The sequence below is a fragment of the Eumetopias jubatus genome, unplaced genomic scaffold (genome assembly GCF_037043125.1).
Source record: "Eumetopias jubatus isolate StellerSeaLion01/CBP00866 unplaced genomic scaffold, mEumJub1_p1.0 scaffold_10, whole genome shotgun sequence".
Classification (NCBI taxonomy): Eukaryota; Metazoa; Chordata; class Mammalia; order Carnivora; family Otariidae; genus Eumetopias; species Eumetopias jubatus.
The window spans coordinates 22,790,395-22,817,157 of record NW_028274816.1 but is presented as its reverse complement, the minus strand read 5'-3'; the positions used below and the strand labels follow the sequence as shown (position 1 = coordinate 22,817,157).

At 47.8% G+C, this 26,763-nt stretch overlaps 1 protein-coding gene across 1 annotated transcript in view; it reads right to left on the bottom strand.

Annotated features, from left to right (window-relative positions):
• Positions 1-19,901, bottom strand: part of CDH1 (cadherin 1) — a 76,007-nt gene extending 56,106 nt beyond the window's left edge. The window contains exons 1-2 of the mRNA XM_028094774.2: positions 19,854-19,901; positions 18,857-18,971 (exon numbers count right to left, since the gene is read on the bottom strand). Of these exons, the coding sequence (XP_027950575.1) occupies positions 18,857-18,971; positions 19,854-19,901 (163 nt within the window). The remainder of the gene's footprint in view (positions 1-18,856; positions 18,972-19,853) is intronic.
• Between the last annotated feature and the right edge of the window lie 6,862 nt (positions 19,902-26,763).

The following is a 26,763-nucleotide window of genomic DNA, read 5'->3' as shown; positions in this document are numbered from 1 at the left end:
GGCTGGCTCCCACTTCGTACTGGCTCTGCTGCACGGAGGCAAGACTTGAACACCTCTTTTCAGGGAGAATTGGATGCCTCAAAGTCTGACGAAAGCTATGGACCCACTGAGCCCAAAAAAGGCTTGAGAGTGCGCTTGCGCACACAGCCTCGCCCTGTTCACATCCGGGTACATTCATGCATTTCCCCACCCCCACCAAGTCCAATCAAGAATCACGTGATTTTTTTTTTTTTTTTTTAAATGCCGCAGTTTCCCTCAGACCTCTTGACTCTGGATCGTTAGCAAGGAGGCCCCTCCAAGTCTGCACTTTAAACAGTGTGGGTGAGGGGCGCCTGGGTGGCTCAGTCGTTAAGCGTTTGCCTTCAGCTCAGGTCATGATCCTGGGATCGAGCCCCGCATCAGGCTACCTGCGCCACTGGAAGCCTGCTTCTCTCTTTCCCACTCTCCCTGCTTGTGTTCCTACTCTCGTTTATCTATCTTTCTGTCAAATAAATAAATAAAATCTTTAAAAAAAAATTAAACTGTGTGGGTGAGCCCAAATGTTAGCCCAGGTTCGGGATGGGAAGGTGTGGACCAGCTTCCTTTGAAGTGCAATCCCAGGACCTCCATCCAGGCACAGAGTGAGTGGGCTTATTTAAAAATGCCAATTCCGGGACCCCACCCAGATTTACAAATGGGGGTCCCTGAGGGGGTGGAGCCCAACACTCCACATTTTTAATTAGTTACACAGGTGGTTTTGAAGCACAATAAAGATTGAGAACTAGACCCAGAATTACAGCTGAAAACCTGTAAACAATTGCTAATTAACTAATCAGCCTTTCAAATGGCAGCTTTCAGGGTGTCCGCATTCCAAGGAGTGGGGAGAGGAGCACGGGACATCCCCCACTCCAGTATTGACTTTCCTCCTCCACTTCCAGGTCCCTCTCCTTTCCTCACCCTCCCAACCATTTCCTCAACTAACCCTCTTCGCACCCTCACCCTCGGGATTGCCAGTCACTTCCCTCTCTAAATCTGTAATCTGTGTAATGGGAATGGTCAGGGTTGGCAATGATGGGACCACAGAAGCAACCCCCAACCCCAAGAGCCCTATCCCACCCTGCTTTACTCAGGTCTTTTCCCCCAACTTCCTTCCTTTTTTTTTTTTTTTTAAAGATTTTATTTATTTGACAGAGAGAGACACAGTGAGAAAGGGAACACAAGCAGGGGGAGTGGGAGAGGGAGAAGCAGGCTTCCCCTGGAGCAGGGAGCCCGATGCGGGGCTCGATCCTAGGACCCTGAGATCACGACCTGAGCCGAAGGCAGGTGCCCAACAACTGAACCACCCAGGCGCCCCCCCCAACTTCCTTCTAACATTGTACTTAGTTTGTTGTCCCTCCACCTTCTAGAATGGAAATTCTGCACAGGGAGTGGTCATTTTCACCCATGGCCCTGACTTCCCAAGAGTGCCTGGCAAAGGGTAAGTTCAGGTTGAAGAGTGACCAAGTTTTGAGCTAAGTGGCTGGCTGATGCCAAACACTCAAAAGGTAGTAGCTATCACCATAATTTCCCTTCAGTGTCAAATGTGAGAAATTGAATACTTTAAATTAAGCGGCTTTTTACACCTGATTTATCTTTAGGAAGCAAATAGTAGGGTGGGGGGGTGGGTAAAATTTTTTAAATTTCCTATCAGTGTTTAAAAGAATGGCCAGAGGGATCATATCTAAGCTCAGCTGAGTTTTTGTTGTTTTTCAGAAGAGGAAGAGCCAAATGTGATTGAAAAAATAAGACGTCTAGGAATAAGACTTCCTCTTCTACATTATAATGCACTGCCCCCCCCACCGCAATGTCCTCAACAAATGGATAGAGGTCACCCCCGCTCCAGGCACCCTGCAAGCCTGATTCTCCCCAGTAAACAGCCTCTCACCAAACACTACTTATTGAGTGCCAACTACATTCTAGGTGCCATGCTGGGGACAGTTCATGGGGCATCCGGCCTGCTGGGAACAGAGAACTCAGGGGATCCCAACCTGAGAAAGGCTGGGGGGAGATGTCCTGACCAACACCTTGCTGGCAGAAGGTCAGGAAGACTTCCTGGAGGCAGCACCAACTGAGCCGGCCCTGAGAGATGAGTGAACCAGGAAGAAAGCTCAGGGAAGTGCTGCTTGGTGGAAGGGACAGAGTCTGGCTACTCTGCAGATGGACCAGCAGTACCATTAGAAATGTGAATCCATGGGCCTTACCCTGGACCACGGTCTTGAACTTGAGCAGTCAGGGGCCAGGGTCCAAGCTATTAACCACCAGCATCATACTCGCCCATTCAAGAGCCTTTCATCAAACAATACTTACTGAGTATTGCATTGCCTGGAATGGAGAAGGGAAGAGGCAAGGCAAGGAGCTAAGAAGTGGTAGGGGGATCTGCACTGAAGGGGTGGAGAGGAGCCAGGAGTTAAAGACGTCACAAGGCCTTCCACCCTGGGCCATCCCCCTCTGCCCTTCTATCACCCCCTCTACCTTGGTCACTCGATTCCATTCACACTGGCCTTCTTGCTCTTCCACTCCTCTTCAAGGCCTGTGACCTGCTGTTCCCTTGATCTAGAACACCCTTCCCCACATCACCTGATCTTTCACCTCTCTGGGATCTTTGCTTAAATGTCCCTCTTCAGGGAGGCCTTCTCAAACCATCCCAACTACTTCCCAGCAATTACTCACTCAGATTCACTTTTCTTAAACATTTGTTGCCCACCCCAACACGCTAAATGCTTTACATATTCATTATGTTTACTGCCTGTTCCCACCAATATACTAGACTACAAACTCCACCTGGGTGATTTGTACATGTCTGGTTCTCTGCTGCATCTCCAGTCCTAGAACAGTGCTTGGCACACAACAGTTCTTAATCATTATTTACTGAATGAATGAATGAGCAAATGAATGAATAATGCACAAATGGACAGATAGGATGGGAGGTGCCATCTGCTGAGATGAACACCTGGAAGCAAGGTTGCAGAGAGAGCAGTGGACTTTGGACAAGCATTCAGGTGGCTGTGGGACAGCCGGGTGAACGCCCTGGATTTGCTACCCCAGGCCAGACACGCTGGACTCTCCGAGGGCCATGTGGATGGTATAGTTCTTTCCTTGTTCTCTGTGGCTCATGCAGACTGCTCCAGCAGAGCCTAAGAGTTACTGGGTCCACTAGCCCCAGGGCAGGCAGAGAGAGGAGAACCTGCTGCTCCAGTTCTCCAAGCTTGCCGGGTCCCTGCCAACAGGGCCCCACCCAGCCAACCAGCCAGCCAGCAGCAGCCACATTAATGACCTTCTATGGCCCTGTTAGGTCCTAGCAGCCCCAGAGGCCAGGCTCAAAGAGCCAAGGGGTTGTTTCCTCATAGCCCCCCACCCTTCTAGTGTGATTCCAGAGCTGGGAGCTCAGTTTCACCTCAGCTACAGGAGACATCAAACAAGCATCCCCTTTGTCATGTTCCTAGCCCCCAGAATCTGCATGGGTGGATCCCTCCACGTCCGCCTTGGCTAATGGTACCCCCCTCTGAGCCAACAATAGACTCCTCCCCACGTTCCTGCTCACATGCTACCCAAAACCCCAGGCCCAGCTCCACCGGACTTCCCCCCCCCCCCCAACAAAGAAGCTTCCCAGCTGCTCCAGCCCACACAGGTCTTACCCCACCTGGATTCTGAATGTACCCATTGTCTGAAAACCTGGCATCTCAGCGTTTTCTGATGCTCCTGGATGGATCACCAAACCCCACAGGACCAGAAAATCCTTGTGACTGACACAAGGCACACAGTAGGCCCTCAAACGCTATATGGAGGGGAACTTGGTCAGCTTCTAGGATGTTAAAAATACCTTCCTCAGGTTAAAGAGAATGAGGGGGAGAAGTTCAACCATTGATGTGCAAAATTTTCCAGGACATATTTATAAAGGATGCTCAGGAGATGATTACATTTTGCAGCACAATTCATATTTCCATTTATGGAAAACTCTAATTTAAAAGAGGAAAAACCGCAAATAGGGACACATGTTCTGTGAGTGGTTAGGAAAATGTCCGGGAGGGTACACACCAAATCGCTAGCGGCAGCCACCTGAGAAGGGGAGGGAATTTGGGAAGGTGTTTAAATTTTCTATTATAGATTATTCAGGTCTTCCGAGGAAACAGTGTAATGAGCCCCACGTATCCAGCACGCAGCACCAACAATCCCCAACTTGTGATTTCATGTATATCCCAACCCCCAACTCCTCACCCATCCCAGACACCTCCTTCCATCTGTAAATAAGTGTCAACCACTGGAAGATTAAGACTGCTCCCCCCACCTCAAAAAAATAATCCCTATCCATACTACTCTTAAGGTTTTTATTTTTTTTTATTTTCTTTTAAAGATTTTATTTCTTTGACAGAGAGAGACACAGTGAGAGAGGGAACACAAGCAGGGGGAGTGGGAGAGGGAGAAGCAGGCCTCCCACGGAGCAGGGAGCCCGATGCGGGGCTCGATCCCAGAACCCTGGGATCATGACCTGAGCGGAAGGCAGACGCTTAATGACTGAGCCACCCGGGCGCCCCACACAGTTCAGATTTTAAAAGGGAGTTCAAGGGGCGCCCGGGTGGCTCAGTCCTTAAGCCTCTGCCTTCGGCTCAGGACATGACCCGAGGGTGCTGGGATGGAGCCCCGCATTGGGCTCCCTGCTCCGCAGGAAGCCTGCTTCTCCCTCTCCCACTCCCCCTGCTTGTGTTCCCTGTCTGTCAAATAAATAAAATCATTAACATTAAAAAAAAAAGGGGGGGAGCTCAAGGGCACCAGAAAACACCCCCTTTCATCATTCTGGGTTTCCAAGGGGGAGGGGATCTTGAAGCTTCATTTATTACCCCAAGGGCTCAAACTGGTCAAGGACTTTGAAGGCTGCAGTGGGTGGACCTTGAGACTCCTTTCTAGGCCAAAGTGAAGAATCTGGAATGCAGATATTCCCAGAAACGGAGCTGAGTACAGGTAGGGTAAAAAGCTGGCCAGGCTGAGAGATGTGCCTCTAGCTGTGATCCTGGGCTGGTCAATAAAACTCTAGTGGCTTCTGTTCTGTTATCTGAAAATGGAACTGTCATACTACCTACCTCAAAGGTTAGTTAGGGATTAAAAAACGAGATCCTACATCAACAGTGAAATACTCAATCAATACATGGGTGCAATGATTATTTTGGTATAGTTTAACAATATTACTATTCTGACACCTACCAGCTGTGTAATCTGGCCCACCCAACTAACATCAAAGAACCAGCCAATTCATGTATAAACTAAGAAACCAGATGATTCTTGGGGTGCCTGGCTGGCTCAATCAGTAGAGCGTGCAACTTGATCTCAGCATTTTGAGTTTGAGCTCCACGTTGGGTGGGGAGATTACTTAAAAATAAAAATCCTTAAGATGATTAATTAAACATCTTTAAAAAAAAAAAAAGGAAAAAAGAGGGGCACCTGGGTATCTCAGTTGGTTGAGTGTCTGACTCTTTTTTGGCTCAGGTCATGATCTCAGGGTCCTGGGATTGAGCCCGCATCAGGCTCTGCACTCAGCAGGGAGTCGGCTTGGAATTCTCTCATTCCTTTTCCCTCTGCCCCTCCCCCTACCTGCTGGTGCAGCTGGTGGCATTAAGTAACTATACATACCTAACTCAAGAAACACTGGGAAAATATATAAATAACAGTAGTTAGGAAAGGGACTGAGCAGTTGGGAGTTCACAGAAAAAGCACCAGCCAGGTACAGGTAGTACAGAGATGGTGGCCTAAGATTTGGGTTAGCAGACCAGGTGTTCAAATCACTGTCTGCCATTTCCTAGCTCTGTGGCCTTGGGCAAGTCGCTAGCTCTGAGTGTCAGTTCCCTCCTCCATAAAATACAGGTAGCAGTAGTGTCAAGCACATAGGAGGGTTGAACCAAAGGGTATGACGATAAATAAACTGGCTTCATAATGGTGTACCTGGTTGGCAGTGCTAGACTTGTAGACAAACCACTCGCACTTGAATGGGTGTGGGATCGAGAGTATCTTAGATATGGGGAGGTCAAGGAGCAAAGACACAAGGAGATGTAGCCTTTCCTCATCCTTAATCTTCCTCTCTAGGTCCTCCAGTCTCTAACATTTATACATTTTTTCACCCTCTAGACACAAATCTAAAGCAGAAACATCTAGGAGCGCCTGGGTGGCTCAGTCGCCTTAAGTGTCTGCCTTCAACTCTGGTCATGATCCTAGGGTCCTGGGATTGAGCCCCATGTTGGGCTCCCTGCTCAGCGGGGAGCCTGCTTCTCCCCCCGCCCCGCCCCAGCTCTCTCACTCTCTCTCTTTCAAATAAATAAAATCTTAAAAAAAAAAATAAAGCAGAAACATCAAACAATAAAAACTCAATACTTCAAAGCGTTTGTTGTATGCCAGGCACTGAAAACACTTTAGACATGCTAACTCACTGCATCCTCTGTCAACCCTGTGAGGCAGGAACTACAATTTTATCCCTTTTTATAGGTGAGAGGACTGGGGCACAGAAAGTTTGAGTCACTTATCCAAGGTCATATGGCAAGTAAAGAGCTGAGTCAGAATTTGAACCCAGACAGTCCTGCTTCTCATACTGCCCTCCCCAAATCATCTTTACTCCTGGAGGGGACTCAAGGAGACTCTTTCCTTCGCTTCACAGGATAAAAGAGAAATAAATGCTGAAGATTAAAGTCACAACCTTGACGTTGTGTTCAATCTCTGTTGAAACCAGGAGTGCAACCTCACACCTGGTAAGTGAAGTTCAGTTTCCTTGATTGAACCACCTCCCAGGAATTTAATTCCCAAAGTTTTTAAGTATTCCCATGGTTCAGGTGAGAGGATTAGTGGAAAGGAGGAAGAAAAAAAAAAATCAGAGAAATTATAACTAGATTCCAAAGTCCAAAGAAAAATCAGCACAATTTACATGAAAGCTTCCAAATCAAAGACTCTAATGACAAGCTCTGATGCAGATGCAAGAGCATTTCTTTATCAGTGCAGACTTAAGTCAGAAGGTACAGAAAGTACACCCACAAATTCTAATTTCTCCAGAAAGTTTAAGTCATTACAAGCCCAGGAGCCAAGGTGGTAATGAAATCGGCCACGTGACCTTCACCAAGCAGGTGTGAAGCCCTGTCATTTCTGCAAAACCTCAGTTCCCTTTTTGCTAAAAGGAGAGAGATCTTAGGGCCAGTATCCTGGGATTTATGACTAAGAGCAGGCACCGCATGTACCTGTTCCTATGAGGGTGAGGTCACAGAGTGGATTCAAGCTGCTCCTGATAACCTCACCAGGACAGGCCGCTGGGCCGGTGATTCAGGGCTCCACCCTACCTGTCAATAAGCACCCAGGCTATTGTCCCATGGCTGACTCAAGGGGTGACGTTTTCTACAGAAAACGCACTTTTCCCACAAACAACTTGGTCATCTTGTTCCCTTTTCAAACACTCCCACACAACTGGGATGAAGAATTTGAGGGGGAGTTAGTTTGCAGCCTTTTAAAAGTCCCTCCTACTTCGTTCTAAGAAGGTCTTGGGACACCGGTATACGTGTAACCCCCAGCCCCCCACCCACACACCCAATGTGCTCAAGAGTCATGATGCCTTTAGGACAATCTCATCCCTCTGCATGAGGAGGTTAAGAAAACCAGATTTAGAGCCCTATTCCTCTCGGGCAACACACCAAGGGGCGGGTGGCATGGAAAGCACATCAGATCCTAGTTTAAATATGATACCCTTTAAAGGAGATGTAGTGACAATTAGCTCTCAGGATTATTCCTCTAGAAAAATACCTGCCCGGAGATTAGCCTTTTTTTCCCCCCTCTGAGGTGTAGTTGACATACAATATATTCATTTCAGATGTACAACATAGTGATTTCCCTTTATACACATTACAAAGAGATCACCAGATAAATCTAGCTACCATCTGTCACCATATAAAGTTGTTAGCTACTATTAATTATATTCCCTATGCTATAGAGTGTATCCTGTGTCATATTTTTAAGATTTTATTAAAAAATTTTTTTTAAAGATTTTGTCAGAGACAGAGCACAAGTAGGGGGAGCAGCAGAGGGAGAAGCAGGCTCCCCACTGAGCAAGGAGCCCGATGTGGGACTCCATCCCAGGACCCTGAGATCATGATCTGAGCTGAAGGTAGATGCTTAATGGACTGAGCCACCCAGGCGCCTCACCTGTCTTATTTTAATAACAAAGTCTGTACCTTTAAAGAGAATAGTCTTTATTTTTTTTAATAGTCTTTAAAATCAATAAGGACTTAAAACAATGTGGGAAGCCCAGGTTCCTCAAAGACCTAGACCAATTCTAACACCTCTTGAGCACCTCACTTCCTCAGGTCTTTACATAAATGTCATTTAGTGATGATTCCCCCAAACCCCTCCACTCCAACACTCAATAGTTCTATCCTCTTTCCTCCTGAAATTTTTCTCCTTCCACAGACCACCATGCCGTCTCCTGTCTCCTCTGATTAGGAGGGAAGCTACACAGGGCAAGGATTTGGGGTTTTGTCCTGTTATATCCTCAGTGCCTAGCTAAGCACAGTATTAGTGTTGGCAGGTGCTCAACATAAATTTGTTCCGTGATCAATACAGAGAAGACAGCCATCTGGAAGGACTTCTCTCCCCCTGAGACCTTCAGAGCAGGAATTACCCATCCTCCACACCTGGCCAATCACAGACCATCTGTGAAAAGGGGCCTTTTCCTGCTGTAAAGAGCACAGGCTATGCTGTGCTCCCGAGTCCAAAAGCCACCAGAACACCTGGTCAGGCTCCCCTCTTTCCCATCTGCCTGACCTGCACTAGCTTAGCCTCTCAGAACTACAATGGTCACTTCTCACTGGTTGGTGAGGTTTAAAGGAGAGAGACAGCATATGGGAAGATCTGGACAAAGAGTAAGTACTTGTCAGTGAAATGTTGTTTATGAGAATAGAGGATGAAACGGTAATGATTTTTTTGTTAAGTATGTCTCAAATATTGCATGGACATACTAATACAAAATTAGTCACTATTTATCTGAAATTCAAATATAACTGGGCATCCTGTATTTTTATTTGCTAGACCTGGCAACTCTACACATTAGATAGTTACCCTCCTGAAGACAAGGTGATGGATCTTACATAACGATTTATAAGATACTGCCCTACAGTACCCTCTATTTTTTTAAGATTTATTTATAAGTAAATATACTTGGGACAGAGTGAGTGAGAGAGTGTGTGAGAACACAAGTTGGGGGGATGGGAAGAGGGAGAAGCAGGCTCCCCACTGAGTAGGGAGCTGATCCCAGGACCTGGGGATCATGACCTGAGCTGAACGAAGGCAGAAGCTTAACTGACTGAGCCATCCAGGCGCCCCACCTTCTCAACATTTATTGATCAGATGGATTTTGGAGTTGTGAAATTTGTATCTTGGCCATGAGCTAATTAAGATGCCTTCAAGTTTTTGTCTTGGGAGTTTAGCATCCCTCAACAAGTTCCTTCCAGGCTTCTGTGCATTGCCAAGAACCAGAAGAATGGATGCCGGGTCTTAATTAATGGCCCTAAAGGATGCTGCAGATACCCAGGAAGAAGGTGTTGGGTGTAGCCAGGAGTCTCGCTCAAGGAAGTTGTTACCCAGACAATAGGAAACCAAACAGATGGCTCCGGCCGACTCGGATCTCTGTTCAGATTTTGATCTGGTGCTTCCTTACACCAAGAAGTGTGGGGCAGAAATGGCTCCTGTGACCTTTAGACTCTAGATTGCAAGCTGTTTTGTGACAAGACAATTAGGTAAGGTTACACTAGGGGTGTCAGGACTCAGAGAAGCTGGGGAGTGCCAAGCAGAGACACATGCCCTGTGAATATCCCCTCCTCGTGTCCTTCTATGGCTCATACTGACAAAGTTCTAGCTTTTCTTTAAAACCAAAGGCGCCCTGGAATACTTTCTAAATACAAAAAATATGTTAAGATCTATACATACACTCTGAAACCTCACTTACTCATTCAACAAACACTTACTGAGTACCTATAATGTGCCAGGCACTGTTCTAGATGCAATACAGCCTGAACTAAACAAGATGAAATTCCCTGGCCTCCTGGAGCTTCTATTCTACTGAGAGGAGACAGAAAATGGACAGAAGAAATAAGTGAAATACATAGCATGCTAGATGATGAAATGTGCTCCAGAGGAAAATAAAGCAAAGGAGGAGGAAAGGGAGTGCTAGGAGAAGGGGTAACTATCTCAAATAGTTTCAAGAAAGGCTTCACTGAGAGGGTGACATGTGAGCAAAAACTTGGACCTAAATGAGTGAGCTGTGGGGTGCCTGGCTGTCTCAGTTAGTAGAGCAAGCAGCTCTTGATCTCGGGGTCATGAGTTCAAGCCCCACGTTGGGCACAGAGCTTAAAAATAAATGAGTGAGCCATGCAGGTATCAGAGAAAAGTATTACAGACAGCAGTAACAGCCAGTGCAAAGGCCCTGAGGTAGAAGTGTGCCTGCTGTGTTCCAGGTAGTCAAGAAGAAATGACAGTAAGGGGTGGGGGAAGTGTTGTGGGGGGGGAAGATCATGGAAGCTTTGCACATCATAGAGAGGACTTTGACTTACATTCTGTGTGAAATGGGGAGCCACTGGCAGAGTTTGATTTTTAACTTAAGATTTTATTTATTTATTTGTCAGAAAGAGAGCACGAACACAAGCAGGAGGAACGGCAGACAAAGCAGGCAGAGAGAGAAGCAGGCTTGCCGCTGAGCAGGGAGCCCGATATGGGACTCAATCCCAGGACCCTGGGATCATGACCTGAGCCGAATGCAGACGCTTAACGACTGAGCCACCCAGGTGTCCCTAACTTTTTTAATTCAAGTATAATTGACATACATTTTATTAGTTTCAGTTGTGCAACATACTATTCACTATTTGTATTAACTTGAATTTTAAAAACCATAACTCTTGACTGTTGGATGGAGAGAACACTGTTGTGGGAGGACCAGAGGAGACAGGGAGACAAGAAAGGAGGCTGTTGCAATAACTTAGGTGAAAACACTCTTAAAACTTCTTTCAGGAAAACTCTTCTGGGAACAGAAAAGGTGTATGAGTGAGTCTGAATGCCAAACCACAGAAACAGGTGTTTTCCCTAGCCTTCAACTTGCCTAGGTACCATAAAATCTGAAAGGCTTTCAGCTTCTTACAAGCTCTTCTAATTACAAAGCCCACTAATTATTATCTAGGCCTTGGCCAATTATCCCACAGGGTCCTGTGCTGGCCACTGTTTATGATTTTGCTCATGGTGAACAGGTTCAACCCTTCCAGACAGGCTCCATTAGATCCCAGCAATAACACCTGAGCTCAAAAGGATCCAGGCCCAGATCTCTCTCGCACCTTGAAAAAGTCCCAGTTGGAACCTTAGTTTAGGACACTTTCCCTCCCAACTCCTAATTCTGAATGCCAACTGAACTGCATTTTCAGAGACACAGAAAGTTGAAGACCAACAGAAAGGAAAAGAAGTGCACTTCAGCTAGCATTTATTTGGAATTGGAGGTAAAAGGGAAACAGGATGGAAATTACCCACACGTGGAAGACAAGAGGCCCTTCAAACGCAGAAGCAGCTGAATTCCAGCATCACAGTTAAAGTGAGGGATACAAAAGGTTTAAAGACATCTTTTCCTAAGGGGAAGGAGGCAATTTCTTACCCTTGGGAACAGTGACTTAGGTTCCACTGGAGATGCAATTTGGCAACAAGGTACAAAAGGGGCACGATGAGAGCGTGGGTTTTGGGAGATAAAAGTACAGGACTGTCGCCCCACCTACGCTATTTCCTGGGCAGGGTGATAAGGAGACTTTTTCACTGTCGACCACATACATATTTTTTTTTTAACATATATATATATTTTAACCAAATGAATGATTTGTCTAGTAAAAGAATAGGAAGGCGGGGGGAATAGAAAGGGAAACCCCAGGGTTTTGTTAAAAAACAAAACAAAAAACAGAAAGAGAAAACCCTCTATTAACTGCAGACTCAAGTCCAAGGGCTTGGGATAGCCTGGCTGCTGCCTATATAGGCAGTCACATCCTGGGATCCTCCCCTGCGAGCTACCCTCCCTTGTCCAAGAAAGCACAGCTCCAGCCTGGCTCCTTTATACCCCGCCATGCCTCTGAGCACCCCGTTTCCAATTCCTGGAGAGCCTGTTCACCCTCTCTGTTTGGCTGAAACCCTCTCACTCACCAAAGTGACCGCTGAACACTTCCCCACCACACAGCCCTTCTCAGAAGGTAAAAGGTACTGGAATTACCCTCTGCAGGGTTCTCAGAGATTTCTGCCATCTCCCTGAGAGCAAGGGCTGGGTCTAAAGTCAGTACCCCTAGCACTGGCTACACAGTGGGGAGAGGTATGTGCATTGGCTACTTCTCTGGGTCCCCCCATTCCTACCCCATCAGCCCTATTCCGCATCCACAGAGCACTCCCTCACCCACATGGCAGAAGGACCAGGCTTATCCCTTCTGGATCCACTAGCCCTTGAATCCCTTGGCCTTACCTAAGCTGGACAAAGGATGTTCATACACCCGGCTGGCACCAGGTATTTACTCATCCAACATTTCTGCCCTAGCTACTGGAGTTGTCCAGGGCAATGAATCTGGTGGCAACAGCAACCTGGGGAGCTTTAAAAAATGCCATATCCAGAACCCCACTCTGAGTCTGTAGCTCAGTGAATTTGCAGGAGGGCGAATCTGTATCTCTGAAGTGTTCCAGGTGATTCAATACTTAGCCATTCAGGTGAGCCATAATCTCAGGGGCTGGGGCATAGCATTTTTAGCAATGGGGAAACACACAGTATCCTAAAATAAAATTATGAAATAATTTTATTTTTTAAAGATTTCAAGTAAGCCCCAACGTAGGGCTCAAACTTCCAATCTGAGATGAAGAATCACCTGCTCTACCAACGAGCCAGCCAGGTGCCCCATGAAATATTTTTCAAATGAGAAGGGGTGCGTGGGTGGCTCAGTCGGTTAAGTGTCTGCCTTTGGCTCAGGACGTGATCCTGGGGTCCTGGGGGATCCTGGAATTGAGCCCCATGTCAGCGGGCTCTCTGCTCAGCAAGGAATCTGCGTCTGCCTCTCACTCTGCCCCTCCCCCCGTGCCTGCGTGACCAAAGCGTGCTCGCGCACTCTCTCAAATAAATTAAAGAGAGAAAAAGAAGCTGACAGTTTCAGTCTCCCCGTCCCCATTGCTCCTTGCCGCACTCCTTGCCCACTCCAATCGCCAGCAGCATTCATGAGCAGGTCCACAGGCGGCCCCACCCACGTACACTGCACAGTGGCAAGCAAGGGAACGCCACAGAACTGCCTTTCCTAGCAAAGGGCACTTTGATCTGGTCACTGTTTGCAGAGCAGTGTTTGCTTTAACACAGAAGCAGGGAGAGTGAGGAAACTGGTTTGGCTGGTTTACTGGGTGGGAAGGAACATGGGGAAAAGTGTGAACCAAAGGTAAAACACAAGGTAGAGGCTCAAACAGAAGGCACTAAATAGTCCAGCGGCTTTAATATTGAGCACCTGGTACTATTATGCCCATTTTACAGATGAGGAAACTAAGGCTTAGAGGGTAAAGTCCTTGGCCAACATCCCCTCAGCCGGCAAGGGGCATTCCCTAGGTTTCAATCTAGGCAGTCTGACTCAAGAACCTTCTAAATGATGGAAATGCGCCTGGGGTCGGGCAGGGGGTGGGGGTGGGGGTTGGAGGTAGATGAGAGGAAGGAAAGGGAAGAGGAAATGTGCAAAAAGAGGGTAGCTAAAGCCCTCCCAACAGTAGCAAACATGAGCTGAGAGGTATAAAAGGTAAACTTAAATTAGCAAGAAGAGAGAGAGACAGAGATGGAGAGAGGAAGGCCACCAGGAGGGTTTCTTTGGACCAAAGATAAAAAACACTTAAAAATGACTGCCTTTCCCCTTCCAGATTCAGGTTTGAGGGCTCCCACCTCTGTGCTCTGGCTCTGACAGGGAAGCTTTCAGCACACTGTATCCCTGGGACACACTTATCAAGGTAGCCCAGCTTCCAGGACCACTGAAGGGGTGTGCAACCCTCACATGAGTCTTAGAAAGTTCACAGACTCACCGCCATTTCATCAACATCTAGGGCTGGCCTAAGGCCAAAGAGTTTGAGAGAGGAAAAAAAAAAAAAGAGAGAGAAAATGTATGAGGGATAATAAATATTTATTAATTCATTCGTTTAAAATATCTGAGTGCCTACTCTCTGTCCCTAAGAAACATGAGACACCATCTAATGAATCTTTCCTGTTTCTTTACATCCATCTCACTTGCTTTATGCTCAGCTCACATCTGCTTTATTCATTACTGTAACCCCAGAGGCAAGCCCAGTGCTGGCAACTCTTATTTGCTGCCTAGCCAAATAAACGAACATACACATTTAAGTCTCACAACAAACCACTAAGTATTATTGCCTCCCCCCATTCACAGATGGGGGAACCGAGGTTCACTGAAGTAAAGTGATTTACCTAAGGTCACACAGCTAGGAGCTGAAAGGCAAACCTGGATTTTCTTTTTTTTAAGATTTTATTTACTTGTGGGGCGCCTGGGTGGCTCAGTCGTTAAGCGTCTGCCTTCGGCTCAGGTCCTGGGATCGAGCCCCACATCAGGCTCCCTGCTTTGGCCGGAAGCCTGCTTCTCCCTCTCCCACTCCCCCTGCTTGTGTTCCCTCTCTGTCAAATAAATAAATAAGGGCGCCTGGGTGGCTCGGTTGGTTGAGCGACTGCCTTCGGCTCAGGTCATGATCCTGGAGTCCCGGGATAGAGTCCCGCATCGGGCTCCCTGCTGCTCAGCAGGGAGTCTGCTTCTCCCTCTGACTCTCCCCCCTCTCATGTGCTCGCTCTCTCTCATTCTCGCTCTCTCAAATAAATAAATAAAATCTTTAAAAAATAAATAATAAAATCTTTAAAAAAAAAGATTTTACTTACTTGAGAGATGGGGTGTGGGGGAGAGAGAACAAGTAGGGGGAGGGGCAGAGGAACAAGCAGACTTCCAGCCAAGCCAGGCTAAATCCCACCCCTGGGATCATGACCTCAGCTTCAGCTTCAAGTCAGACATGAGCCACCCAGGCATCCCAAACCTGGATCTTTCATGTGCTTACTCACACTATCCTGACCAAGAATACAGACTTCATTCCCCTCCTTGAAAGCCCAAAGCCCTGAAAGGAGATGGGAGTTGAGGCAGAGTGGAAACCCAGAAAGTCTGAACTGTGACAGGTGCCTCTCGGGGATTTTAGGGTTTTGGCAGCTCCTGGGAGATGTGAGAGCTGATTGCTTCCGCGTCTGGCTTATCTGGGGCTACGCTTGGAAGGGAATGTGTAACAGACACCAAGGTGAGCATTTCGGAAGAAAAGACTCATCCAATATAAAGCCCCGGAGAGCAAACAGGGATTTCCACAACCACCTGGCAGAGGCAGGGCAGGTCCGGCAGGCCTCACGGGGGAACAGCAGGCAGACTTCCTCACACAGGACGCACGTAAGGAAGCCTCAGCTTCTCACAGACACAAAAACAAGAACAGGAGGACCCAGGTCTCCTTCCTCAGTGAGCGCAGCACCAAGTCTTATCACAGAAGTGAGTAATGAGGAAGTGAGTCTGAGGGGCGGGAGAGGGAATCTGATCATGTAAAGGAGATCCCAAAGCAGGTTTCTGTATTTGTTTTTTTTTTTTTAAGCCCAGTTTAATTAGGAGGTCTGCACACTGTTTCTACCACCTTTCAGCACAACTTGTAGAAAGGGGAAATGGATGTATTTAATCCACACAAGTGGGTGCTTGTGAGCTAGGTCAATCCATCAAGCAGCCAGACCTCAAACCCAAAACATAAACCCTGTTTGCCCAAAACCAGGCGGTAGAGGAAGCAAAGCAATGAAGCCATCAGTTTAAAAGCCTACCTGCTTTTCCTCCCCCCCACCCCCCACTCCCCCCACACCTCAATCAACTTAAAGCGGAGGGCACTATGATGATACTTCTTAGATCCCAAACTGTCTAAAAGCCTGGGTTTCATAAACCAGTTTGGGCTAGGAAAAAGAAAAATAATCAGAAATTCTAGAGAACCGGTTTATAGTGATTTGTTTTTTAAACATTCTCCATTTTAGAACCTGGAGAGAAACCAATAAAATCAATACAAGGCTCCGACTGTGGGGTCAACCATCTCACAGAGCACACCAATCACCCCAGCAAACCACCCCAGGGTCCCCTGAGTTTGGTCAAACCCTATTTGTGACACTCTTTGGCCAATGGTGGACAAAAAGTAACAGGTTCCTTGTTTTCAAACTCCCATGAGGGGCACCTGGGTGGCTCAGTCGGTTAAGCGTCTGCCTTCGGCTCAGGTCATGATCCCAGAGTCCTGGGATCGAGCCCCGCATCAGGCTCCTCGGCGGGAAGCCTACTTCTCCCTCCCCACACTCCCCTGCTTGTGTTCCCTCTCTCACTGTGTCTCTCTTTGTCAAATAAATAAATAAATCTTTTTTAAAATAATAAATAAATAAACCTGGTGCTAATGTCACATCCCTCCATTTCCTTGGAGGGCCCAAAGAGTGAGGCCACCACCCTAACTCCCAGCTGCCTTTTTAAAATCACAAAGCCAGTTCTCTGAGGTCGCATGTGATTTTACCAGAAGGGCACGCCTATCTTGGGGTAATTGGCTAATTCTACACTGGATTGGTAGGAAAGCTCAAAACGGTGAAAGGTCAGAAAATTTGTTGAGTGGGGTGGGTCTTGGATAGAAAGAAACTGAGGGGCGCCTGGGTGGCTCAGTTGGTTAAGCGACTGCCTTCAGCTCAGGTCATGATCTCAGGGTCCTGGGATCGAGCCCCGCATCGGGCTCCCCGCTCCGCGGGAAGCCTGCTTCTCCCTCTGACCCTCCCCCTGCTTGTGTTCCGTCTCTAGCTGTCTCTCTCTCTCTCTCTGTCAATTAAATAAATAAATAAAATTAAAAAAAAAAGGAAACTGAAATCAGCCACCCGACCGAGGACCGAGGAACTCGAAGAGGCGGCCCCTCCCACCAGGATCACCAGCCGCAGACCCCCTGGCACTTCCCCCTAGTCTGACCCATCACCACCACCTCCTCTCCTCAGGCTCCTGCCACATCAACATCTCTGCTCTCTCAGGAACACAGTGAAGACAACACCTGCTTCACAACGGACACTAATTCTCCCAAACGCCATCCTTCTTTCTTTTTGAGATTATTGAGAAGGGGAGAGAACCAGAGAAAGACCAGCAGCTGTGTTTCAGTTTCCTCCCCTGCAAAATCGACGAACAATGGTGCCTACCCTCATAAAGCAAAATTAGGTAAAAGGAAACACTAGCCCCAGAGTCTGGTTCAAAAGGAATAGGTGCCGCTATTAATAATAATGGTAATATTTATGTTATGTAATAATATTATTGGTCAGACCAAGAGTTTTGTGGGGGGGGGCAGGGCGGGAGCAATAAAAGCCAGACTAACCCACATTTGGAGCTACCAAATGTCCTGGTGCAAGAAAACAAAGTGACAGGCGCTTGTCTGGGACACCCCATACTAACAAACACTCACACTCCCAGTTTCTAACCCCTGCCTCCATCTTCAAGGCTGGGTCAACTTTGCCTCCTCCAAGAAGCCAGTCCTCACTGCCCACTGATAGCCATCAAAACATGCCATGCCACCCACATTCTTTGGCATCTAAATGCCCATGTCCCACAGTGCCCTCTAAGTGGGTCCTGGGACATTCTCCATAATCTGCTGGAATGTGACATACTAACAGCAGGCTGGAGTGTCCCTGTATCTCTTCAATTCATTCCTGTGTGCCCAGCACAGGGCTGGGCAGAATATCAACCATTGACTAATGGTGGATGCACTGGAAAAATCAGACAAACACTTCCTTTCTGACTCAATAGAGAGTGCCACACAACACAGGCCCCAGAAAAGCAAATATGTTTAATCAATGAAGCTGCAGTTTCTGTTTAAAAAAGAAAAAAATGCCGCCCACTGTTGGAACAACTTCCAAAATTCAAACAATCTTCACACAACAGCATGCTGCAGTTTTCACGTGATCGAAGACTGGAAGAAGAAATGCAGTGAATTTCCTCTGGGAATCGTGGGTGATTTCTCACTTGAAAAAGTGTTTTATAGTTATGATACTCGCCCCATCAACTAAAATCAAGAGGAAGAAGTCGTTTGGTAGGAAATAAGCACCTGGGAGTCAGTGAAACCAGAAGAGAAACCAAGCTTCCCTTGCTCTCTCACTCCTGGGGACCAGTGAAGTGAAATAAAGCAAACTCTATAATCCTGATTATCACAGTGCCAAGGCCCAGAAATCCACTGTGTACCTTTTCATTCCCCGAGTCAGAGCTATCAGGCTTTTTTTTTAAAAAACATTATTCCTTGGGGGAATAGTACCTGTATGGAAATGTTTTCACCTCTTTGAGCAAATGCCACAACCTGATAACTAAGAGAGGGCACCCAGATTGTGCAGAATGGGCCCTGGGAGTCAGGCCTCATTCAAATTCCTGCTCTGCTGACCTTGGGCAAGTGGACTCCACCCTCTGAGCCTCCATTTCCTTATCTGCAAAAGGGGAATTACTAAGCCCTACCCCCCCCCCCAATACATCAGGTTTCTGCAGTCTGAAATGACAGTCTCTCAAGTGGTCAGGACAAAATGGGACACATTAAAGGCCTCTAAGTAAATGCCCCCTTCCCAACATCACCATACAAGGGTAGCCCTCTCAACCACAGTGCTCACCATGGTTAAGGTTTAGATCCCTACATCTGTGTAAATTCCAAAGGGGTATCGTTTGAACCAGGACAAAAGGGCTTTGCCCAGGGGCGTGGAAGTGCAATTTCTCAGACCCTTCCCAGGCTCAGGACTTACCTCTGCCCAGGACTCGGCCTCTCTCCAAATGTCGCCGGGGCACTGTGAACGTGTAGCTGTCAGCGCCAAAGCCAGGACGGCAGGGCTCGGGCTCCTGGCAGAGCCACGATGAAACCTGAAGTAGGGGAAAGGTATGAAACCAGGTGACCCGGGAGGGGGGGTGTCCCCTCCTGCCCACACCGAAACCATTTGCACCTCCCCTCCCTCGCTCCCAGCGTCGGCACTGTGGGAGGGAGCCACACTCACCCCCAACCCCCAGGGCAGGCAGCCACGCCAAACTCTTTCACTCCGAAACCTGCTGCCGCCAAGCCCCCAGGTACTCCCGGGAAAGGGGGCTGCTGGGTCAGTACCTCCCCACCAAGCACCCCTTTCCTTCCGGTCTACTTTTTCATTTCACTGGAGGCATCTTTACTCTTCCCCACTTCACTTTCCACACACCGGGAACCCCCCCACTCCCTAGTCTACCTCCTCACAAGGAGGGGCTCTCCAACACCTCCGAGCCCTTTATTATCCCAGGGGCGCCTCCATACCTGTTTACTACCCTTTCTTTACACGGCAGGTGCCTTTATTTCTATTGATTTCCCTTTCCTTACCTCAGGGGTCGTCCCCATTACTCCTGGCTCCCCTTGATTTGCACCGGGACTCCCCTTTTCTGTATCCTGACCCCCCCACGTCCCTACCCCCCGCCCGCCCCTAGCCCGTACTGCGGCCAGCCCGGGATCCCCCAGGCCCACAGCGAGGCTCGCCCCCCGCCCAGCTCGAGTATTTACGAGAGGGAGTGGGCAAAGCCGCGGTCGCTCTCCACCCGCTCCCACTCCCAGCTCCGCGAAGCCCAAGAGCGCGGCGCAGCTTCCAGGCCGTTCTTGAAACTAAACTTTCTTGGAAGAAGAGGGGGCGACAAGAGAGAGGAAGGGCCGACGATAGAGAGGAAGGGGGCCGGGGCGCGTGATGGTGGGGCCGGAAGGCGTCCCCCGCAAAGCCAGGGGACACGACGTACCTGTAGCAGCAGCAGGAGCGCGGAGACGCTAGGGTACCGAGAGCCCATGGCGGGCCGAGCAGGGGTCGGGTCCTGCGGAGCTTGGCGGGGCGACAGTACGGCAGCACTTCCGCAAACTCACAGGTGCTCCGCAGTGCCCGGCGCCAATGAGCTGGACTGCGTCGCGGCCGCCAGGTGAGCCTGGAAGGCTCCGCCCCCGGCACCGCTGATTGGCTGAGGCCACACCTGCGGCCCACAGCCAATGAGCGGCGGGGCTCAGCCTCGGCTTCCTCCGCCGATGTGGGGGCAGACGGCTTCAAGCCGCGTCAAGCGGCTCCCGCCCAGTGACCCGCTACCCGCAGTTGCTAGAATCAGGTTGTGGAATAGGCGTTCCATAATTCCTGTTACTTCCAAGTTTCCTCCCAGCCTCCAGGTGCCTCACAAACACCTGGGGACAGAAAGGAATTTACGCTTTATCTAGTTTTGTCTTTTTTTTTAAGTAGTCTCTGCGCTCAACGCGGGGCTTGAACTCATGACCCTGAGATCAAGAGTCACTCCTTCTACCGACTGAGCCAGCCAGGCGCCCCGCTAGCTCTGCCTTTTTTTTTTTTAATATTTTAATTTATTTATTTGACAGAGAACAGGAAGGGGGAGGGCAGGGAGAGGGAGAAGCAGGCTTCCTGCTGAGCAAGCAAGGAGCCCGGTATGGGGCTGGATCCCAGGATCCCAAGATCGTGACCTGGGGCTAAGGGAGACGCTTAACCGACAGAGCCACCCAGGCGCCCCCCGCCTTTTTTTTTTTTTTTTAGGAAGAGATAAAGGGAGGGGAGGGGCAGAAGGAGAGGGAGAGAGTCCCAAGCCGGTTCTGAGCTAAGCACAGAGGCGGGGCTCGATCTCATGATCCTGAGATCACCACCTGAGAGGAAACTAAGAGTCGGTTGCTTAGGTGGAGTAGCTTAGGTCGCTTAACCGACTGAGCCTCCCAGGCGCTTCTAGTTCTTATTAACTGCGGGTCTCCATAGGTCGTGAGTGTGCAAGTCAATCCACAGGGTAGGACCCACCTTCCAAAACCTCAGTTTCTCCATTTTCCAAACGGGAACAATAATCACAAACTCCTTCCTAGGTTGTGAGGTTGCCATACAATTAGTAAGACCAGTGTTTCCTGCGCCATAAAAGCTCTGTACAAACGTGAGGGATAATAATAGTAACAGTAGGTGCAGCGCGTTGAAAGTTACTGTGCCAGGCTCTATGCTAAACATTTAATCTTATCTAGGAACAACCCAAGAGCTGTTGTTGTTTCCATTTGATAGGTAACTGACGCATAAAGAATTGGAGGCCACTAGGAGGTGGTGGAGGACTGGAACCCACCCCTCTCTGATTCCAGGGCCCTTCTTTCTATTAGCTTCACCTCATGTGGACCCCAGATCATCTTGGAGCTGGAGCCGTAGTTTTCAATCTTTGATGTTATCCTGGAAAAGACCCTTTAAAGATTATCCAAACCTGTTATTTGCAAAGAAGTTTCAATGTCCCATAGCAAGTCAATATCAAAGCCAAGCCTGGAGGCTCAAATCTCCTGACCCCCAGATTGGTGCTCTTAACACCACACTATTGTCACCACTGCCTTCTCTAGAGAATTCTGTCCTTAGGAAAATAATTTTAGAGTCAAAAAAAGAATAGACATGCAAATATTAGGTCAGATAGCTTCTTCTGACTGCCAGGGGCCAGCGCATCTGTGTGGTTTGGCTACCCTGACAAGGACAGTATGTTTCCCTTTACCCTTCCAAGCATGCTCAGAACTCCTAAACACTGTGTGGAGTAAACTGCTCACCAGCTGCATGACCTTGGGCAGCTAGGGGGCTCTTATCTGTATAAATGGGTCGATGGGAGCTATGCAAGAAAATCACTAAACAGAATACTTGGCACCTGATAGTGCCCACTCAGTAAATGTTTTGGTGTGTTGGTTGGTCTTTGGAAAGGATCACTCCCTTCCCCCCTTCCTCCTGGGGAAGGCCATGTTTAGGATATTTCACCCAGAGGGGCACCTGGGTGGCTCAGTTGGTTAGGCGACTGCCTTCAGCTCAGGTCATGATCTCAGGGTCCTGGAATTGAGCCCCACATTGGGCTCTCTGCTCCGCGGGAAGCCTGCTTCTCCCTCTCCCACTCCCCCTGCTTGGGTTCCCTCTCCCAGTGTGTCTCTCTCTGTCAAATAAAAATCTTAAAAAAAAGAATATTTCACCTAGAGCTAAAGGTGAATCTGAGCACACTGAGGCTACTTTCTCAAGCCAGAGAGGTGTTATTGCAAACCAAGACAGTGTTTTGAATCAGCCCAGCGCTCTCCCCCACCTGTCCCCTCAGTTTTAATGGGTTTCCCCACCTGTCCCCACAGTTTTAATGGGTTTCTGAGTACACGCCCAGGCCATTTGGATTTCTGCATTTTGGCTCTCTCTGCCTCTTAACCCACCAGGAGGCTCAGAGGGAAAGGTCTCCAGTATTTCCTTTCCCACTGAGGCTCCTGCCCGACTGTGCATTAAACAAGATAATGGAAATACAGAAAGAGGCGTTTCCCCCATGGGGCAGCTTGTCCGTTTATTTTTTTTCTCCCAGTTATGTAAAAATACATATTTTATACCATTGCTCGGCCCAGGGAGCCTTTAGGGCTTTGCTTTTCTCCACCCAGCAAGCCCTGGCCTTGTAACTCTGAAGCGACTCTCATCGACTCTTCCATTACATTCTGATAATTCAATAAGAAGGATTTTAGAAAACAATTAGGGGCAGTGAAGACAAGTCGGCACGATGCTCTCTTCAGACTTCTAAGCAAGTCCTTCAAGCTCCAGGAACAGGACTGCCGGCTCCCAGCTGTCCAGAGTGAGGAGGGAACACTCAGGAGGCTGGAGGGGGAGCACTGAGTGACTATGGCCCTCATTGAATTGCCTCAGTTTCCTCTTCCATCAAAAAGGATTTCCTCTGGGGCACCTCGGTGGCACAGTTGGTTAGGTGTCTGACTATTGGTTTCAGCTCAGGTCATGATCTCAGGGTTGTAAGATCAGACCCCGCATCGGGCTCCACACTCAGCACAGTCTGTGGGGGACTGTCTCTCCCGCTTCCTCCCGCTCCTACCCCCTCTAAAATAAATAAATCTATTTTTTATAAAAAAAAGGATTCCTCATTGTGAGAATCAAAGGAGCTGATGTTGGGCTATGCTGCTGATGGGCCTTTAATCTCAAGTTGCTGGAGGCTTCACATTCCCCTCTAGCTGCAGAGAGGGTAGCATGTCACTTGATCCTTTCCAGTCCGTTTCCTCTTCCATAAAATGGGGATGCTGATAGCACTTAATTCACAAGATTCTTGTGACCGCTGCATCAACTTAGCTTTTAGCACTCTTGGCTCAGTACATTCCCTTACCAGTTCTAGGCCCAATTGTGAGCCCTTACAAAGCCTCCCCACCCCCAGGCTCTGCTTTCCCCACCGCCACCATTAAAACCTATTAGGCTGTCTCTAGCTGCTGCGGGGGGAAAAACTCTTTGACACAAGCTGGTTGGTCTTTTCAACCTTCCCAAGGGTCATTTGCATTTTATTTTATTTTTTTAAAGATTTTATTTATTTATTTGACAGAGAGAGACATAGCGAGAGAGGGAACACAAGCAGGGGGAGTGGGAGAGGGAGAAGCAGGCTTCCTGCGGGGCAGGGAGCCTGACGCGGGGCTCGCTCCCAGGACCCTGGGATCATGACCTGAGCGGAAGGCAGACGCTTAACGACTGAGCCACCCAGGCGCCCCGGGCCATTTGCATTTTAAAGAGGGCTCTAGGGTGTGCTTCTTTCCAAAGGAATGAGAACTTACTTTGGAGCTAGTAAGCTCGGCCCAGGATTCTTAAAGTGGTGTCTGTGGATGGGCTTCAGGGAGGTCCATGTACCCCAGAGATTGTATGCAACTGTGTCAGTGCAGGTGATTGGGTCCACTGCATACATTAGCTTCCCAACTGAGGGGAGAAAAAATCAAAATCTTGGAGTTGTATCTCTCTGAGAGCCAGTCCAATGTTAACGGTAGATTTTCAAGTATTACAGCGAAAAGAAAGGTTGACCAGAGGCCTTGCCAGTGGATGACAGCCCCTATGGCTGATGCTAACCAAACATCCATCGCTGCGATGAGAACTCCAGGTCTCCTTATTACAGGGTGTGTCTCTGATGAACTTTCATTTCCTGGGTGTCCTGGCCACTGGTCAGCCAGGAGGTTAACGATGAATTCCCCCAGGGCGCCTGGGTGGCTCAGTTGGTTAAGCGACTGCCTTCGGCTCGGGTCATGATCCTGGAGTCCCGGAATCGAGTCCCGCATCGGGCTCCCTGCTCAGTGGGGAGTCTGCTTCTCCCTCTGACCGTCTCCCCTCTCATGCTCTCTCTCTATCTCATTCTCTCTCTCAAATAAATAAATAAAATCTTTAAAAAAACAAACAAAAAAAAAAACGATGAATTCCCCCAGGCAGTCCCATCCCTTTCATTTCCAGGCAAAGCGGTGGCAATAATGGTACTCCGACCAAGAGGGGTACCCCCTCCCTAAGCCTCTCTGAGAGGAGCTTAACCCCCACCTGCCTGGAGGGGAATCCCAGGGAAATTGAAATTGCCAGGGATTACAGCCAGATCGAGCTCCCAATGATGTGGGGGAGATGAGGCTGTGGGCTAGCTGCTCCTGGGGGCTCCTAAAACCTCTGCTGGCCCGGACTGCCTGCCGGCACACAGGGGAGGGAGCTGGATATCCAGCTTCAGCTTCCTGTGAAAATAACAGTAACTGATAGGGGTGCCGCACCCCACCCCTTGCGGCTCAGCCACTCATGTCTGCAAAAAACATTGTTTTTTCAATCACAAGAAAATAGCATACTGCATACCATGTGGAGTAGAATGCACACCATGTAGCTATCATCTAGCTCCAATAATTATTTTTTGCCATTTTTATAATTTTGTCATTTGTAAACTTTGTAATTGTACCAAATCTTGTCTCTTTTCACCCCTGCGTTTTAAAAAAAAAAAATATTCTTTAGAGCAGTTTTATGTTCACAGCAGATTTGAGAGGAAGATACAGAGATTTCCCAAATACCCCCTTGCCCCCCACACATACATAGCCTCCCCCAACCAGAGTGGTACATTTGTTACAATTGGTAAACCTACAGTGACACTTCATAATCACCCAAAGTCTACATTACAATTCTGTGGGTTTGAACAAATGTATAATGACATGTATCCACCATTATAGTGACACAGTCATTTCACTGCCCTAAAAATCCTGAGCTCAAAACAAAACAAAATCCTGTGTGTCTTGCCTGCCTATTCATCCCTCCCTCCCTGCTAACTCCTGTCAACCATTGATCTTTTTTACTGTCTTCGTAATTTTGCCTTTTCGAGAATGTCATATAAGTGTTTGGGGACATAAGTCAGCCCCCCCCCAATATACCATTTTGGCATATTGATTATTCTGAATTATCTAAGAAAGAGCCAATGCAAAAAAGACACTCTGACCCCCCCACCTTTGCCCCCTGAAAACTGGAAATAAATCTCCCATGTGAAATATACCCTCCCTGTACCAGGAGGTAAAGACACAGCCTTATGGTAGGACTCAGATAATTCAGGGCCAAGAAAGCTTATATAAATAAACCTGGTCAGTTTTACTAATTTACTACCCCAGTCCAAATTCTGTTCAAAAACTCCCTACTAACTGGAGCTCTCAAACAAAAGTTTTCTTTATCCTGTTAATTCCTCACAGATTATATTTCTTCATCTAAAATGTATAAAACCTTGGGGCACCTGGGTGACTCAGTCAGTTAAGTGGCTGACTCTTGATTATGGCTCAGGTCATGAACTCAGGGTCTGAGATCAAGTCCTGAATGGGGCTCCAGGCTAAGCGTGGAGGCTGCTTAAGATTCTGTCTCCCCTTCTCCCTCTGTCCCTCCCCGCTGCTTACACACTCTCTCTAAAATAAATAAAATAAAATAAAATAGGGGCGCCTGGGTGGCTCAGTTGGTTAAGCACCTACCTTTGGATCAGATCATGATCTCAGGGCCATGAGATCGACAAATGAATAAATAAAATCTTAAAATAAATAAATAAATAAATAAAATCTTGTTTTTTAAAAGATTTTATTATTTATTTGACAGAGAGAGAGAGAGGGACAACACAGAGGGAGAGTGAGAGGAAGAAACAGACTCCCTGCTGAGCAGAGAGCCCAACGTGGAAATAAATTTTATGTATATATATACACACATATATATTATATATATATATTATATGATGGAATATTACTCAGCCATAAAAAAGAATGAAATATTTTCCATTTACAATAACATGGATGGATCTAGAGGGTATAATGCTAATGTCAGAGAAAAACAAGTACCATGTGATTTCACTAATATGTAGAATTTAAGAAACAAAACAAACACACAAAGGATAAAAGAGACAAACAAAAAAACCAGACTCTTACATACAGAAAACAAACTGATGGTTACCAGAGGGGAGGTTAGTGGGGCGATGGGGGAAATGGGTGCAACTGGATTAAGAGTGCACTTACTGTGGTGAGCACTGACTAATGTACAGAGTTGTTGAATCCCTATATTTTACACCTGAAATTAATATAATACTGTATGTTAATTATACTGGAATTAAAAATTTTTAAATGTATAAAAACTGCATGCCTTGATCATTTCTTTGGGTCTCAATTTTATGATGGGGCCTCCATGCACATGTAATTAAACTTTGTTTTTTCCTTTTTTTTTTTCTTTTAAGATTTTATTTATTTGACAGAGAGAGACACAGAGCGAGAGAGGGAACACAAGCAGGGGGAGTGGGAGAGGAAGAAGCAGGCTTCCCGCTGAGCAGGGAGCCCGATGCGGGGCTCGATCCCAGGACCCTGGGATCATGACCTGAGCCGAAGGCAGAAGCTTAACGACTG